The sequence below is a fragment of the Callionymus lyra genome, chromosome 5 (assembly GCF_982586985.1).
Source record: "Callionymus lyra chromosome 5, fCalLyr1.hap1.1, whole genome shotgun sequence".
NCBI classification, from domain to species: Eukaryota; Metazoa; Chordata; class Actinopteri; order Syngnathiformes; family Callionymidae; genus Callionymus; species Callionymus lyra.
The window spans coordinates 810,254-826,706 of NC_141822.1; the positions used below are offsets into that span (position 1 = coordinate 810,254).

The 16,453-nt window shown below is 44.1% G+C and overlaps 1 protein-coding gene across 1 annotated transcript in view; it reads right to left on the bottom strand.

The window, feature by feature from the left end:
* The window catches only part of dcc (DCC netrin 1 receptor), a gene marked incomplete at its 5' end in the record, with an annotated part of 60,749 nt that overhangs the window by 25,462 nt on the left and 18,834 nt on the right, over window positions 1–16,453 (bottom strand). The window contains 10 exon segments of the mRNA XM_087790406.1: window positions 2,009–2,171; window positions 3,812–3,874; window positions 3,978–4,010; window positions 4,069–4,263; window positions 4,799–4,906; window positions 8,647–8,785; window positions 8,864–9,102; window positions 9,763–9,858; window positions 12,214–12,408; window positions 15,925–16,035. Coding sequence (XP_087646532.1) covers window positions 2,009–2,171; window positions 3,812–3,874; window positions 3,978–4,010; window positions 4,069–4,263; window positions 4,799–4,906; window positions 8,647–8,785; window positions 8,864–9,102; window positions 9,763–9,858; window positions 12,214–12,408; window positions 15,925–16,035 — 1,342 coding nt within the window.

The window sequence follows — 16,453 nt, forward strand, 5'->3', positions numbered from 1 at the left end:
TAGGTTAGCATAGCCTTGTGAAGCTAGGTTAGCATGACCTTGTGAAGCTAGGTTAGCATGACCTTGTGAAGCTAGGTTAGCATAGCCTTGTGAAGCTAGGTTAGCATAGCCTCATGAAGCTAGGTTAGCATAGCCACGTGAAGCTAGGTTAGCATGACCTTGTGAAGCTATGTTAGCATGACCTCATGAAGCTAGGCTAGCATGACCTTGTGAAGCTAGTATAGCATAGCCTCGTGAAGCTAGTATAGCATAGCCTCGTGAAGCTAGGTTAGCATGACCTCGTGAAGCTAGGTTAGGATGACCTCGTGAAGCTAGGTTAGCATGACCTTGTGAAGCTAGGTTAGCATGACCTTTTGAAGCTAGGTTAGCATGACCTCGTGAAGCTAGGTTAGCATGACCTTTTGAAGCTAGTATAGCATGACCTTGTGAAGCTAGGTTAGCATGACCTCGTGAAGCTAGTATAGCATAGCCTCGTGAAGCTAGGTTAGCATGACCTCGTGAAGCTAGGTTAGGATGACCTCGTGAAGCTAGGTTAGCATGACCTCGTGAAGCTAGGTTAGCATGACCTTTTGAAGCTAGTATAGCATGACCTCGTGAAGCTAGGTTAGCATGACCTCGTGAAGCTAGGTTAGCATGACCTTTTGAAGCTAGTATAGCATGACCTCGTGAAGCTAGGTTAGCATGTTGTGTACGTTTTGTGTTGTTGTTTGTATTCCACAGCTCAACACAACATTGATCAGGACGTGAGGAAATATTTCTGGTTAACGCGATAATTATTCATGGTCTGGCGTGTCGTGGGAAACATCTGACTTGTGATGGAGCAGCAGAGGCAGCACAGCCCCAGACAGATGGTCGACACTTGCACACAGACGCACAAACAGACGCACAAATGTGTAGCATTAGTGACTCTTTCACTGGCTTGAAGTGAGACCTTATGAACCGTATTGTTGCATCAGTGAGTCACAATCCTACTGCTGACGCATCATCATTATTATTGTTATGGTTAGATGGTATAATAACAGTGTTGTTATGTTATTTTACAACAAATAAGTCAACCATTGAGTTTCATGAATGTTGGAGGCAGTTTTGGAAAAAAGACAATAAGACTCAAATGAGCTGCTTGACGGGAGGCTGCGCTCTCTGTCAGTATGGAGGTCACATGATCGTTGCTTCTGAATTATATTCTCTAAATATAAATAACGACTATAACTAAGTCATGTGAGCGTCCGAGCACATGACTGACGGCTCCGAGCACATGACTGACGGCTCCGAGCACATGATTGACGGCTCCGAGCACATGACTGACGGCTCCGAGCACATGATTGACGGCTCCGAGCACATGACTGACGGCTCCGAGCACATGACTGACGGCTCCGAGCACATGACTGACGGCTCCGAGCACATGACTGACGGCTCCGAGCACATGACTGACGGCTCCGAGCACATGACTGACGGCTCCGAGCACATGACTGACGGCTCCGAGCACATGACTGACGGCTCCGAGCACATGACTGACGGCTCCGAGCACATGACTGACGGCTCCGAGCACATGACTGACGGCTCCGAGCACATGACTGACGGCTCCGAGCACATGACTGACGGCTCCGAGCACATGACTGACGGCTCCGAGCACATGACTGACGGCTCCGAGCACATGACTGACGGCTCCGAGCACATGACTGACGGCTCCGAGCACATGACTGACGGCTCCGAGCACATGACTGACGGCTCCGAGCACATGACTGACGGCTCCGAGCACATGACTGACGGCTCCGAGCACATGACTGACGGCTCCGAGCACATGACTGACGGCTCCGAGCACATGATTGACGGCTCCGAGCACATGACTGACGGCTCCGAGCACATGACTGACGGCTCCGAGCACATGACTGACGGCTCCGAGCACATGACTGACGGCTCCGAGCACATGACTGACGGCTCCGAGCACATGATTGACGGCTCCGAGCACATGATTGACGGCTCCGAGCACATGATTGACGGCTCTTACTTCCTCTGCTGGGCCGAGGAGCGCCTGGTGCAGATCAACGCCACGATGACCACGACCACCACCGTCACGGCGCCCACCGACACCACGACGATGACCAGCAGGTTACTGTTCTTCTGGGGCGTGGCACTGCCGTGGGGGGGGCGCATCTGACCCACCGGAGACTCTGAAGGAAACGAAGGATGAACAGAAGAGTGAGAGAAGAAAGAGTGAAGAAGCAACATCTGAAGGATGAACAGAATGTGTTCAATGTAACGACTTCATACGTGTTCAATGTAACGACTACATACGTGTTCAATGTAACGACTACATACGTGTTCAATGTAACGACTTCATACGTGTTCAATGTAACGACTTCATACGTGTTCAATGTAACGACTTCATACGTGTTCAATGTAACGACTTCATACGTGTTCAATGTAACGACTACATACGTGTTCAATGTAACGACTACATACGTGTTCAATGTAACGACTACATACGTGTTCAATGTAACGACTTCATACGTGTTCAATGTAACGACTTCATACGTGTTCAATGTAACGACTACATACGTGTTCAATGTAACGACTTCATACGTGTTCAATGTAACGACAACATACGTGTTCATTGTAACGACTTCATACGTGTTCAATGTAACGACTACATACGTGTTCAATGTAACGACTACATACGTGTTCAATGTAACGACTACATATGTGTTTAATGTAACGACTTCATACGTGTTCAATGTAACGACAACATACGTGTTCATTGTAACGACTTCATACGTGTTCAATGTAACGACTACATACGTGTTCAATGTAACGACTTCATACGTGTTCAATGTAACGACTTCATACGTGTTCAATGTAACGACTACATATGTGTTTAATGTAACGACTTCATACGTGTTCAATGTTCAATGTAACGACTACATACGTGTTCAATGTTCATTGTAAAGACTTCATACGTGTTCAATGTTCAATGTAACGACTACATACGTGTTCAATGTAACGACTACATACGTGTTCAATGTAACGACTACATACGTGTTCAATGTAACGACTACGTACGTGTTCAATGTAACGACTACATACGTGTTCAATGTAACGACTACATACGTGTTCAATGTAACGACTACATACGTGTTCAATGTAACGACTACGTACGTGATCAATGTTCAATGTAACGACTACATAGGTGTTCAATGTAACGACTACATACGTGTTCAATGTAACGACTACATACGTGTTCAATGTAACGACTACATACGTGTTCAATGTAACGACTACATACGTGTTCAATGTAACGACTACATACGTGTTCAATGTAACGACTACATACGTGTTCAATGTAACGACTACATACGTGTTCAATGTAACGACTACATACGTGTTCAATGTAACGACTACGTACGTGATCAATGTTCAATGTAACGACTACATAGGTGTTCAATGTAACGACTACATACGTGTTCAATGTAACGACTACATACGTGTTCAATGTTCAATGTAACGACTACATACGTGTTCAATGTTCAATGTAACGACTTCATACGTGTTCAATGTTCAATGTAACGACTTCATACGTGTTCAATGTTCAATGTAACAACTTTATACGTGTTCAATGTAACGACTTCATGTCAGGACACGATGACAAAGATTCTGATGAGCTTCGACCTCGTGACCTCTGGAGGATGAAGGTCAAGGTCAAATCTGCACCATCACAGACTCACACCTGGAGACAAACCTGGAGCAACAAAGATTCTCTCGACGACCAGTGGTGATGCACGTTCGACACCTGTCAATCAAGACCATGTTTTACCGTTGATGCTTCTGTCCACCAGGTTGTTGTCTGAGGGCCAGTAAGTGTTGTCTCCTCCTCGCCCTGAGGGTCGCAGCAAGGTCAGAGGTCAACATTGAGTCAAACAGGAAGGAAAACAAACATCAGGTCAGTTGTGTTGTCGTGTTGTGTAGATTGAAGATCGTACCTTGATCGTTGGCCATTTTATCTGGATGTTCCACTGAAGAAGAAGAAGATGGAGTCACACGTCAATCTCCACGACGACTAACTACACAAACCTTTGGCGGTCCTGAAGTGGACCGGCTCCGACAGAGGTCCGACTCCTTTGGTGTTCTTGGCCTGGATCCTGAAGTAGTACAGCGTGTCCAGGCTGAGGTCCGAGACCTGGTGCGTGAGTCGGTCTCCACTGATGCTCTCCATCAGCCAGTCGTCGATGGGCAGGTTCTTCTCCAGCGTGAAGTACAAGATGTAACCTTGAAGGTCGACAGCAACGTCACACAACTACACTAGAAGGTCAACACAATGTACACAAATATTTCATATACTTTTATCGATGAATATACGTGCGTGTGTGTGTGTGCGTGCGTGTGAGTGTGTGTGTGTGTGTGTGTGTGTGTGAGTGTGTGAGTGTGTGTGTGTGTGTGAGTGTGTGTGTGTGTGTGTGTGTGTGTGTGTGTGTGTGTGTGTGTGTGTGTGTGTGTGTGAGTGTGTGTGTGTGTGTGTGAGTGTGTGTGTGTGTGTGTGTGTGTGAGTGTGTGAGTGTGTGTGAGTGTGTGTGTGTGTGTGTGTGAGTGTGTGTGTGTGTGTGTGTGTGTGTGTGAGTGTGTGTGTGTGTGTGTGTGAGTGTGTGAGTGTGTGTGAGTGTGTGTGTGTGTGAGTGTGTGTGTGTGTGTGTGTGTGTGTGTGTGAGTGTGTGTGAGTGTGTGTGTGAGTGTGTGTGTGTGTGTGTGTGTGCTTGTTCGTGCGTATGTGTGTTTTGATTGGATGAGATGATCCCAGGATTCTCACCTGTGATTCGTCCGTTGGCCTCCATAGGCGGCTGCCAACTGATGAGGACGGATCGAGGCCGACCTTCTCTGCTGATCACAGTCAAGTCTTTGGGGGCAGAGCTCGGTGCTGGAGACAGAGAGTCACGTTCTATGAGTGATGGTTCCATGGTTCTATTGATGGTTCCATGGTTCTATTGATGGTTCTATGGTTCTATTGATGGTTCCATGGTTCTATTGATGGTTCTATGGTTCTATTGATGGTTCCATGGTTCTATTGATGGTTCCATGGTTCTATTGATGGTTCCATGGTTCTATTGATGGTTCCATGGTTCTATTGATGGTTCTATGGTTCTATTGATGGTTCTATGGTTCTATTGATGGTTCCATGGTTCTATTGATGGTTCTATGGTTCTATTGATGGTTCCATGGTTCTATTGATGGTTCCATGGTTCTATTGATGGTTCCATGGTTCTATTGATGGTTCCATGGTTCTATTGATGGTTCCATGGTTCTATTGATGGTTCCATGGTTCTATTGATGGTTCCATGGTTCTATTGATGGTTCCATGGTTCTATTGATGGTTCCATGGTTCTATTGATGGTTCCATGGTTCTATTGATGGTTCCATGGTTCTATTGATGGTTCCATGGTTCTATTGATGGTTCTATGGTTCTATTGATGGTTCCATGGTTCTATTGATGGTTCTATGGTTCTATTGATGGTTCCATGGTTCTATTGATGGTTCCATGGTTCTATTGATGGTTCCATGCTCTAACAAACAAGTTGTTTTTGATTGTGTTGTTGTTGCTGTGGTGGTTGTTGCACCACAGCAACAACAACAAAATCAAAAACAACTACAACAATAAACAACAACAGCAAAAACAAAAAACAACAAACAACAGCAACAACCACCACAGCAACAACAACACAATCAAAAAACAACTACAACAATAAACAACAACAACAACAGCAAAAACAAAAAACAACAACAACAGCAACAACCACTACAGCAACAACAACAACAACAATAACAACAACAGCAAAAACCAAAACAACAGCAACAACCACCACAGCAACAACAACAAAATCAAAAAACAACTACAACAATAAACAACAACAGCAAAAACAAAAAACAACAACAACAGCAACAACCACTACAACAATAAACAACAACAGCAAAAACAAAAAACAACAAACAACAGCAACACCCACCACAGCAGCAGCAACAAAATCAAAAAACAACTACAACAATAAACAACAACAGCAAAAACAAAAAACAACAACAACAGCAACAACCACTACAACAATAAACAACAACAGCAAAAACAAAAAACAACAAACAACAGCAACACCCACCACAGCAGCAGCAACAAAATCAAAAAACAACTACAACAATAAACAACAACAACAGCAAAAACAAAAAACAACAACAACAGCAACAACCACTACAGCAACAAAAACAAAATAAAAAAACAATTACAACAATAAACAACAACAACAACAGCAAAAACAAAAAACAACAACAACAGCAACAACCACTACAGCAACAACAACAACAACAATAACAACAACAGCAACAGCAAAAACAACAAACAACAGCAACACCCATCACAGCAACAACAACAACAGCAAAAACAAAAAGAACAACAACAATAAACAACAACAAAAGCAACAACCACTACAGCAACAACAGCAACAACAACAACAGCAAAAACAAAAAGAACAACAACAATAAACAACAACAAAAGCAACAACCACTACAGCAACAACAACAACAGCAAAAACAAAAACAACAACAACAACAATAAACAACAACAAAAGCAACAACCACTACAGCAACAACAACAACAGCAAAAACAAAAACAACAACAACAACAATAAACAACAACAAAAGCAATACTATTTTCTCCAGTTTGTTGGTCAAACTGTTTCCAAATGAGGTAAAAAGAAGAAGAACTTGTTCTCTTTGATCTTTTCTAAACATCTCTGATGAAAGTTTCCCTCAAACTCAGAAGAACTTGTCAAAGGCCAGTGAGATGTTGTGAAGATCTGAAGAACCTCTGAAGTGTCACTTGATGTTTTAATAGGTTTGAAGTCCCTTCGTTGACCCTCGAGTTCTTCTCAGAGACGTTAACGAATGTTTCTTGAAGAACGTGTTTCTTGTTAACTTCTTCCACCATCTTCCTCCAGCGTCTTCTCAAACTGACGGTTGAGCTAATGGCTTCATTATAAAACATCTGTCACTTTCATCCTTCGCCTCATCAGTCGCACACGAATCCTCTTTCACATCGAAAACAACAATCGCACAACATTTCACTTCTTTCGCAACAAATGGACCATTTTCTCTCTGTGAGCGTCTGATGAGAACTTCAGAGGAACATGTGTGGACGACAAGAAGTGAGGTCAAGTCTGAGGTCAGCTGTGAGGTCAAGTCTGAGGTCACCTCTTAGGTCACCTGTGAGGTCACCTCCGAGGTCACTTGTGAGGTCAAGTCTGAGGTCAGCTGTGAGGTCAAGTCTGAGGTCAGCTGTGAGGTCAAGTCTGAGGTCACCTATTAGGTCACCTGTGAGGTCACCTCCGAGGTCACTTGTGAGGTCAAGTCTGAGGTCAGCTGTGAGGTCAAGTCTGAGGTCACTTGTGAGGTCAAGTCTGAAGTCAACTCTTAGGTAAACTGTGAGTTCAATTCTGAGGTCACCTGTGAGGTCAAGTCTGAGGTCAGCTGTGAGGTCAAGTCTGAGGTCAGCTGTGAGGTCAAGTCTGAGGTCACTTGTGAGGTCAAGTCTGAGGTCAGCTGTGAGGTCAAGTCTGAGGTCAGCTGTGAGGTCAAGTCTGAGGTCACTTGTGAGGTCAAGTCTGAAGTCAACTCTTAGATAAACTGTGAGTTCAATTCTGAGGTCACCTGTGAGGTCAAGTCTGAAGTCACCTGTGAGGTCACCTCTGAGGTCACTTGTGAGGTCAAGTCTGAAGTCAAGTCTTAGGCCACCTCTTAGGTCACCTGTGAGGTCAAGTCTGAAGTCAAGTCTTAGGTAAACTGTGAGTTCAATTCTGAGGTCACCTGTGAGGTCAAGTCTGAAGTCACCTCTTAGGTAAACTGTGAGTTCAATTCTGAGGTCACCTGTGAGGTCAAGTCTGAGGTCAAGTCTTAGGCCACCTCTTAGGTCACCTGTGAGGTCAAGTCTGAAGTCACCTCTTAGGTAAACTGTGAGTTCAATTCTGAGGTCACCTGTGAGGTCAAGTCTGAAGTCACCTCTTAGGTCACCTGTGAGGTCACCTCTGAGGTCACTTGTGAGGTCAAGTCTGAAGTCAAGTCTTAGGTAAACTGTGAGTTCAATTCTGAGGTCACCTGTGAGGTCAAGTCTGAGGTCAAGTCTTAGGCCACCTCTTAGGTCACCTGTGAGGTCAAGTCTGAAGTCACCTCTTAGGTAAACTGTGAGTTCAATTCTGAGGTCACCTGTGAGGTCAAGTTTGAGTTCACCTGTGAGGTCACTTGTGAGGTCAAATCTGAGGTCAAGTCTGAGGTCAAGTCTGAGGTCAAGTCTGAGTTCAAGTCTGAGGTCAAGTCTGAGGTCAAATCTGAGGTCAACTGAGAGGTTAAGTTTGAGGTCACCTGTGAGGTCAAGTTTGAGGTCACCTCTGAGCTCACCTGTCAGGTCACTTGTGACGTCAAGTCTGAGATCACCTCTTAGGTCACCTGTGAGGTCAAATCTGAGGTCACCTGTGGGGGTCAAATCTGAGGTCACCTGTGAGGTCAAGTCTGAGGTCACCTATGACGTCAAGTCTGAGGTCACCTGTGAGGTCAAGTTTGAGGTCACTTATGAGGTCACTTATGAGGTCACATTTAAGGTCATCGGTGACATCACATGCTTACCTGCTTCGTAGGTGGTGGCGTGTGCCGTCATGCTCCAGGTGCTTGACTTTCGACCTTTGGTTACCATGACAGCAAACTCATACATGGTGTTGGGTTTCAGGCCCGTGACTGAGTGACTCAGAGCCGTGGTGTCTGCAGACTTGACAAGAAGACTTGAGTGAGTCACACCACGAGTCACACCACGAGTCAGATGACGAGTCACACCACGAGTCACTACCTTGTACTTGCCACTGCTGGAGTAGCTGGTCCTCCACTTGACGGAGTAGAAATGCACGTCTGAGATCTTCTGGTTCTTCATCATGGAGTTGTCTGCCCAGGACACCCGGACGGAGTCGGACGACAGAGCCACGGCCTGGACCCCCACCGGGGGGATCATGGGGCTGCTGGTGTCTGGCATGGGAGTCGGGTATTTATCAAAGAGGTGGAAGAGGTCGTCCTCTGAGGGGTCGACGGGGTCTATGTTAGTGGGGGTCATGGGGGTCATGCAGGAGATGAAGATGACGAGAAGAAGAAGAAGAAGGTGAGAAACAGGAAGTAGAAGGTGAGAAACAGGAAGTGGCTACGAACAGAAGTCGAGTCACAGATCCACGAGCGACTCAACACTGAGAATGATGGTGTTGTAACGACTCGTGTGGATCTGAGTCTCGAGAAGGTCGTCAGGTGAGTCTGAGGAACACCTGAAGAAGAAGCACGTCACAGAGCTGGAGGTCAAAGGTCACATGATTCCAGCTCTGTGACCTCGAAACTACAGACAACAAACACAAGGGTTTAAACACACGAGTCTTTACACACACACACACACACACACACACACACACACACACACACACACACACACACACACTCACACTCACACTCACACTCACACTCACACTCACACACACACACACACACACACACACACACACACACACACACACACACACACACACACACACACACAGTGAGCTGGTGTTGAATGTTAACTCACCTGCTCAGGTGAGCTGGTGTTGAATGTTAACTCACCTGCTCAGGTGAGCTGGTGTGTTGAATGTTAACTCACCTGCTCAGGTGAGCTGGTGTGTTGAATGTTAACTCACCTGCTCAGGTGAGCTGGTGTGTTGAATGTTAACTCACCTGTGAGCGAGCGAGTGACGGCGCTCTCGTACAGAGGAACTCCTTCTCCAGCGTTGTTGAAGGCCTTCAGGGAGATCACGTAGTGCGAGCTGGGCTCTAGAGGAGACACCAGTGACGTTCTTATTATTAACCATAGTTGCTTAAGTCTCCCACATGTGATTGACAGGTGTGTTTCCACCAACACGCCACCTGAGATCACCTTCTGTTTACGTCAGTCTCCATGGAGACACTTTTAATAACAAGTCGTCAAGTTTCACAGATTCTTGATAATTTTGACTGATTTATAGTTCCTATGTACGTGCTCTGATCAATATATCTGATCAATATGATAATCAATCAATCAGTATATATATATATATGATCAATATAATAATTAATCAATATATATATATATGATCAATATAATAATCAATCAATCAATCAATATATATATATATATATATATATATATGATCAATATGATAATCAATCAATATATATATGATCAATATAATAATCAATCAATATATATGATCAATATAATAATCAATCAATATATATATATATGATCAATATAATAATCAATCAATATATATATGATCAATATAATAATCAATCAATATATATGATCAATATAATATTCAATCAATATATATATATATATGATCAATATAATAATCAATCAATATATATACATCAGATCAATGACAGTATGTTACATGTATATCATGTATTATATACATGTATATAATATATGATAAACATGTATTGTTTAACATATTATATACATGTATATAATATATGATAAACATGTATTGTTTAACATATTATATACATGTATTTCATATGTGTGTACGTGTACTAGCATCAGTGTGTCGTGTACTAGCATCAGTGTGCCGTGTACTAGCATCAGTGTGTCGTGTACTAGCATCAGTGTGTCGTGTACTAGCATCAGCGTGTCGTGTACTAGCATCAGTGTGTCGTGTACTAGCATCAGTGTGCCGTGTACTAGCATCAGTGTGTCGTGTACTAGCGTCAGTGTGTCCTGTACTAGCATCAGTGTGTCGTGTACTAGCATCAGTGTGTCGTGTACTAGCATCAGTGTGTCGTGTACTAGCATCAGTGTGTCGTGTACTAGCATCAGTGTGCCGTGTACTAGCATCAGTGTGTCGTGTACTAGCATCAGTGTGTCGTGTACTAGCATCAGTGTGTCGTGTACTAGCATCAGTGTGCCGTGTACTAGCATCAGTGTGTTGTGTACTAGCATCAGTGTGCCGTGTACTAGCATCAGTGTGCCGTGTACTAGCATCAGTGTGTCGTGTACTAGCATCAGTGTGTCGTGTACTAGCATCAGTGTGTCGTGTACTAGCATCAGTGTGCCGTGTACTAGCATCAGTGTGCCGTGTACTAGCATCAGTGTGTCGTGTACTAGCATCAGTGTGTCGTGTACTAGCATCAGTGTGTCGTGTACTAGCATCAGTGTGTCGTGTACTAGCATCAGTGTGTCGTGTACTAGCATCAGTGTGTCGTGTACTAGCATCAGTGTGTCGTGTACTAGCATCAGTGTGTCGTGTACTAGCATCAGTGTGTCGTGTACTAGCATCAGTGTGTCGTGTACTAGCATCAGTGTGTCGTGTACTAGCATCAGTGTGTCGTGTACTAGCATCAGCGTGTCGTGTACTAGCATCAGCGTGTCGTGTACTAGCATCAGTGTGTCGTGTACTAGCATCAGCGTGTCGTGTACTAGCATCAGTGTGTCGTGTACTAGCATCAGTGTGCCGTGTACTAGCATCAGTGTGTCGTGTACTAGCATCAGTGTGCCGTGTACTAGCATCAGTGTGTCGTGTACTAGCATCAGTGTGTCGTGTACTAGCATCAGTGTGTCGTGTACTAGCATCAGTGTGTCGTGTACTAGCATCAGTGTGTCGTGTACTAGCATCAGTGTGTCGTGTACTAGCATCAGTGTGCCGTGTACTAGCATCAGTGTGCCGTGTACTAGCATCAGTGTGCCGTGTACTAGCATCAGTGTGCCGTGTACTAGCATCAGTGTGTCGTGTACTAGCATCAGTGTGTCGTGTACTAGCATCAGTGTGTCGTGTACTAGCATCAGTGTGCCGTGTACTAGCATCAGTGTGTCGTGTACTAGCATCAGTGTGTCGTGTACTAGCATCAGTGTGCCGTGTACTAGCATCAGTGTGTCGTGTACTAGCATCAGTGTGTCGTGTACTAGCATCAGTGTGTCGTGTACTAGCATCAGTGTGTCGTGTACTAGCATCAGTGTGTCGTGTACTAGCATCAGTGTGTCGTGTACTAGCATCAGTGTGTCGTGTACTAGCATCAGTGTGTCGTGTACTAGCATCAGTGTGTCGTGTACTAGCATCAGTGTGTCGTGTACTAGCATCAGTGTGTCGTGTACTAGCATCAGTGTGTCGTGTACTAGCATCAGTGTGTCGTGTACTAGTACACACTCACCCAGGTCTTCGATAGAGAAGTATCTTTGTTTGTTGTCCACTCGAACCGTCTCAGCGTAAGGACTTCCGACGCCGTAGCCGATGATGTAGCCGCGGACCAGGATGTTGGGGCTCAGGGGGGGGGTCCAGGACATGATGATGCTGTTGGGCAGAGGTCGGACGTGGAGGGAACTGGGCTGATCTGGAACCTGACTCTCTAAGAACACAGTGACATCATCATGAATCAGCAAACACGCGAGCCTCGGATGCTAACAGCCACATGCTAACCATTAAAGCCCTAATAAGAGACGTCAGGACGAAACCAGATTATTTCGACCTTTAACCCTCGAGGGAAAGACTAACCTGTCTCACTTTCTGTCTCATTTCCTGTCTCACTTCCTGTCTCACTTCCTGTCTTTTATTCCTATTCCTATTCCTGAGTGACTCTAGTGTTGACATGAACTATTCCTGAGTGACTCTAGTGTTGACATGAACTATTCCTGAGTGACTCTAGTGTTGACATGAACTATTCCTGAGTGACTCTAGTGTTGACATGAACTATTCCTGAGTGACTCTAGTGTTGACATGAACTATTCCTGAGTGACTCTAGTGTTGACATGAACTATTCCTGAGTGACTCTAGTGTTGACATGAACTATTCCTGAGTGACTCTAGTGTGGACATGAACTATTCCTGAGTGACTCTAATGTTGACATGAACTATTCCTGAGTGACTCTAATGTTGACATGAACTATTCCTGAGTGACTCTAATGTTGACATGAACTATTCCTGAGTGACTCTAGTGTTGACATGAACTATTCCTGAGTGACTCTAGTGTTGACATGAACTATTCCTGAGTGACTCTAGTGTGGACATGAACTATTCCTGAGTGACTCTAGTGTTGACATGAACTATTCCTGAGTGACTCTAGTGTTGACATGAACTATTCCTGAGTGACTCTAGTGTTGACATGAACTATTCCTGAGTGACTCTAGTGTTGACATGAACTATTCCTGAGTGACTCTAGTGTTGACATGAACTATTCCTGAGTGACTCTAGTGTTGACATGAACTATTCCTGAGTGACTCTAGTGTTGACATGAACTATTCCTGAGTGACTCTAGTGTTGACATGAACTATTCCTGAGTGACTCTAGTGTTGACATGAACTATTCCTGAGTGACTCTAGTGTTGACATGAACTATTCCTGAGTGACTCTAGTGTGGACATGAACTATTCCTGAGTGACTCTAGTGTTGACATGAACTATTCCTGAGTGACTCTAGTGTTGACATGAACTATTCCTGAGTGACTCTAGTGTGGACATGAACTATTCCTGAGTGACTCTAATGTTGACATGAACTATTCCTGAGTGACTCTAATGTTGACATGAACTATTCCTGAGTGACTCTAATGTTGACATGAACTATTCCTGAGTGACTCTAGTGTTGACATGAACTATTCCTGAGTGACTCTAGTGTTGACATGAACTATTCCTGAGTGACTCTAGTGTGGACATGAACTATTCCTGAGTGACTCTAGTGTTGACATGAACTATTCCTGAGTGACTCTAGTGTTGACATGAACTATTCCTGAGTGACTCTAGTGTTGACATGAACTATTCCTGAGTGACTCTAGTGTTGACATGAACTATTCCTGAGTGACTCTAGTGTTGACATGAACTATTCCTGAGTGACTCTAGTGTTGACATGAACTATTCCTGAGTGACTCTAGTGTTGACATGAACTATTCCTGAGTGACTCTAGTGTTGACATGAACTATTCCTGAGTGACTCTAGTGTTGACATGAACTATTCCTGAGTGACTCTAGTGTTGACATGAACTATTCCTGAGTGACTCTAGTGTTGACATGAACTATTCCTGAGTGACTCTAGTGTGGACATGAACTATTCCTGAGTGACTCTAATGTTGACATGAACTATTCCTGAGTGACTCTAATGTTGACATGAACTATTCCTGAGTGACTCTAATGTTGACATGAACTATTCCTGAGTGACTCTAGTGTTGACATGAACTATTCCTGAGTGACTCTAGTGTTGACATGAACTATTCCTGAGTGACTCTAGTGTTGACATGAACTATTCCTGAGTGACTCTAGTGTTGACATGAACTATTCCTGAGTGACTCTAGTGTGGACATGAACTATTCCTGAGTGACTCTAATGTTGACATGAACTATTCCTGAGTGACTCTAATGTTGACATGAACTATTCCTGAGTGACTCTAATGTTGACATGAACTATTCCTGAGTGACTCTAGTGTTGACATGAACTATTCCTGAGTGACTCTAGTGTTGACATGAACTATTCCTGAGTGACTCTAGTGTTGACATGAACTATTCCTGAGTGACTCTAGTGTTGACATGAACTATTCCTGAGTGACTCTAGTGTGGACATGAACTATTCCTGAGTGACTCTAGTGTTGACATGAACTATTCCTGAGTGACTCTAGTGTTGACATGAACTATTCCTGAGTGACTCTAGTGTTGACATGAACTATTCCTGAGTGACTCTAGTGTTGACATGAACTATTCCTGAGTGACTCTAGTGTTGACATGAACTATTCCTGAGTGACTCTAGTGTTGACATGAACTATTCCTGAGTGACTCTAGTGTTGACATGAACTATTCCTGAGTGACTCTAGTGTGGACATGAACTATTCCTGAGTGACTCTAGTGTTGACATGAACTATTCCTGAGTGACTCTAGTGTTGACATGAACTATTCCTGAGTGACTCTAGTGTTGACATGAACTATTCCTGAGTGACTCTAGTGTTGACATGAACTATTCCTGAGTGACTCTAGTGTTGACATGAACTATTCCTGAGTGACTCTAGTGTTGACATGAACTATTCCTGAGTGACTCTAGTGTTGACATGAACTATTCCTGAGTGACTCTAGTGTGGACATGAACTATTCCTGAGTGACTCTAGTGTTGACATGAACTATTCCTGAGTGACTCTAGTGTTGACATGAACTATTCCTGAGTGACTCTAGTGTGGACATGAACTATTCCTGAGTGACTCTAATGTTGACATGAACTATTCCTGAGTGACTCTAATGTTGACATGAACTATTCCTGAGTGACTCTAATGTTGACATGAACTATTCCTGAGTGACTCTAGTGTTGACATGAACTATTCCTGAGTGACTCTAGTGTTGACATGAACTATTCCTGAGTGACTCTAGTGTTGACATGAACTATTCCTGAGTGACTCTAGTGTTGACATGAACTATTCCTGAGTGACTCTAGTGTGGACATGAACTATTCCTGAGTGACTCTAATGTTGACATGAACTATTCCTGAGTGACTCTAATGTTGACATGAACTATTCCTGAGTGACTCTAATGTTGACATGAACTATTCCTGAGTGACTCTAGTGTTGACATGAACTATTCCTGAGTGACTCTAGTGTTGACATGAACTATTCCTGAGTGACTCTAGTGTTGACATGAACTATTCCTGAGTGACTCTAGTGTTGACATGAACTATTCCTGAGTGACTCTAGTGTGGACATGAACTATTCCTGAGTGACTCTAGTGTTGACATGAACTATTCCTGAGTGACTCTAGTGTTGACATGAACTATTCCTGAGTGACTCTAGTGTTGACATGAACTATTCCTGAGTGACTCTAGTGTGGACATGAACTATTCCTGAGTGACTCTAGTGTTGACATGAACTATTCCTGAGTGACTCTAGTGTTCAGGGTCGTCCTCACCGTCCAGGTCGTTCTCTGGAGTCTCCGCCGTGAACCAGTCGCTCGCTGGTCCGGTTCCGTTCTCCGTCATGGCCGACACCTGGAAACTGTACTGACTTCCTTTCTCCAGACCTGCAGACACCATCCTGACCTCAGAGCCTGAAGGTTTCACTGCATCTGATCCACACTTGATCACAGACACCTTTAGTGAATGTTTTCAACCATCAACGTTGAATTATTTCGTTTCTCTGATCATAAATCGGAAAAGACAGAGTTTGAGGCACAAACTAATGATCTCTTCGTTCAAGTACAAAGTTCAAACACACACACACACACACACACACACACACACACACACACACACACACACACACACACACACACACACACACACACACACACACACACACACACACACACACACTCACACACACACACACACACACACACACACACACACACACACACACACACACACACACACACACACACACACACACACACACACACACACACACACTCACACACACACACACACACACACACACAC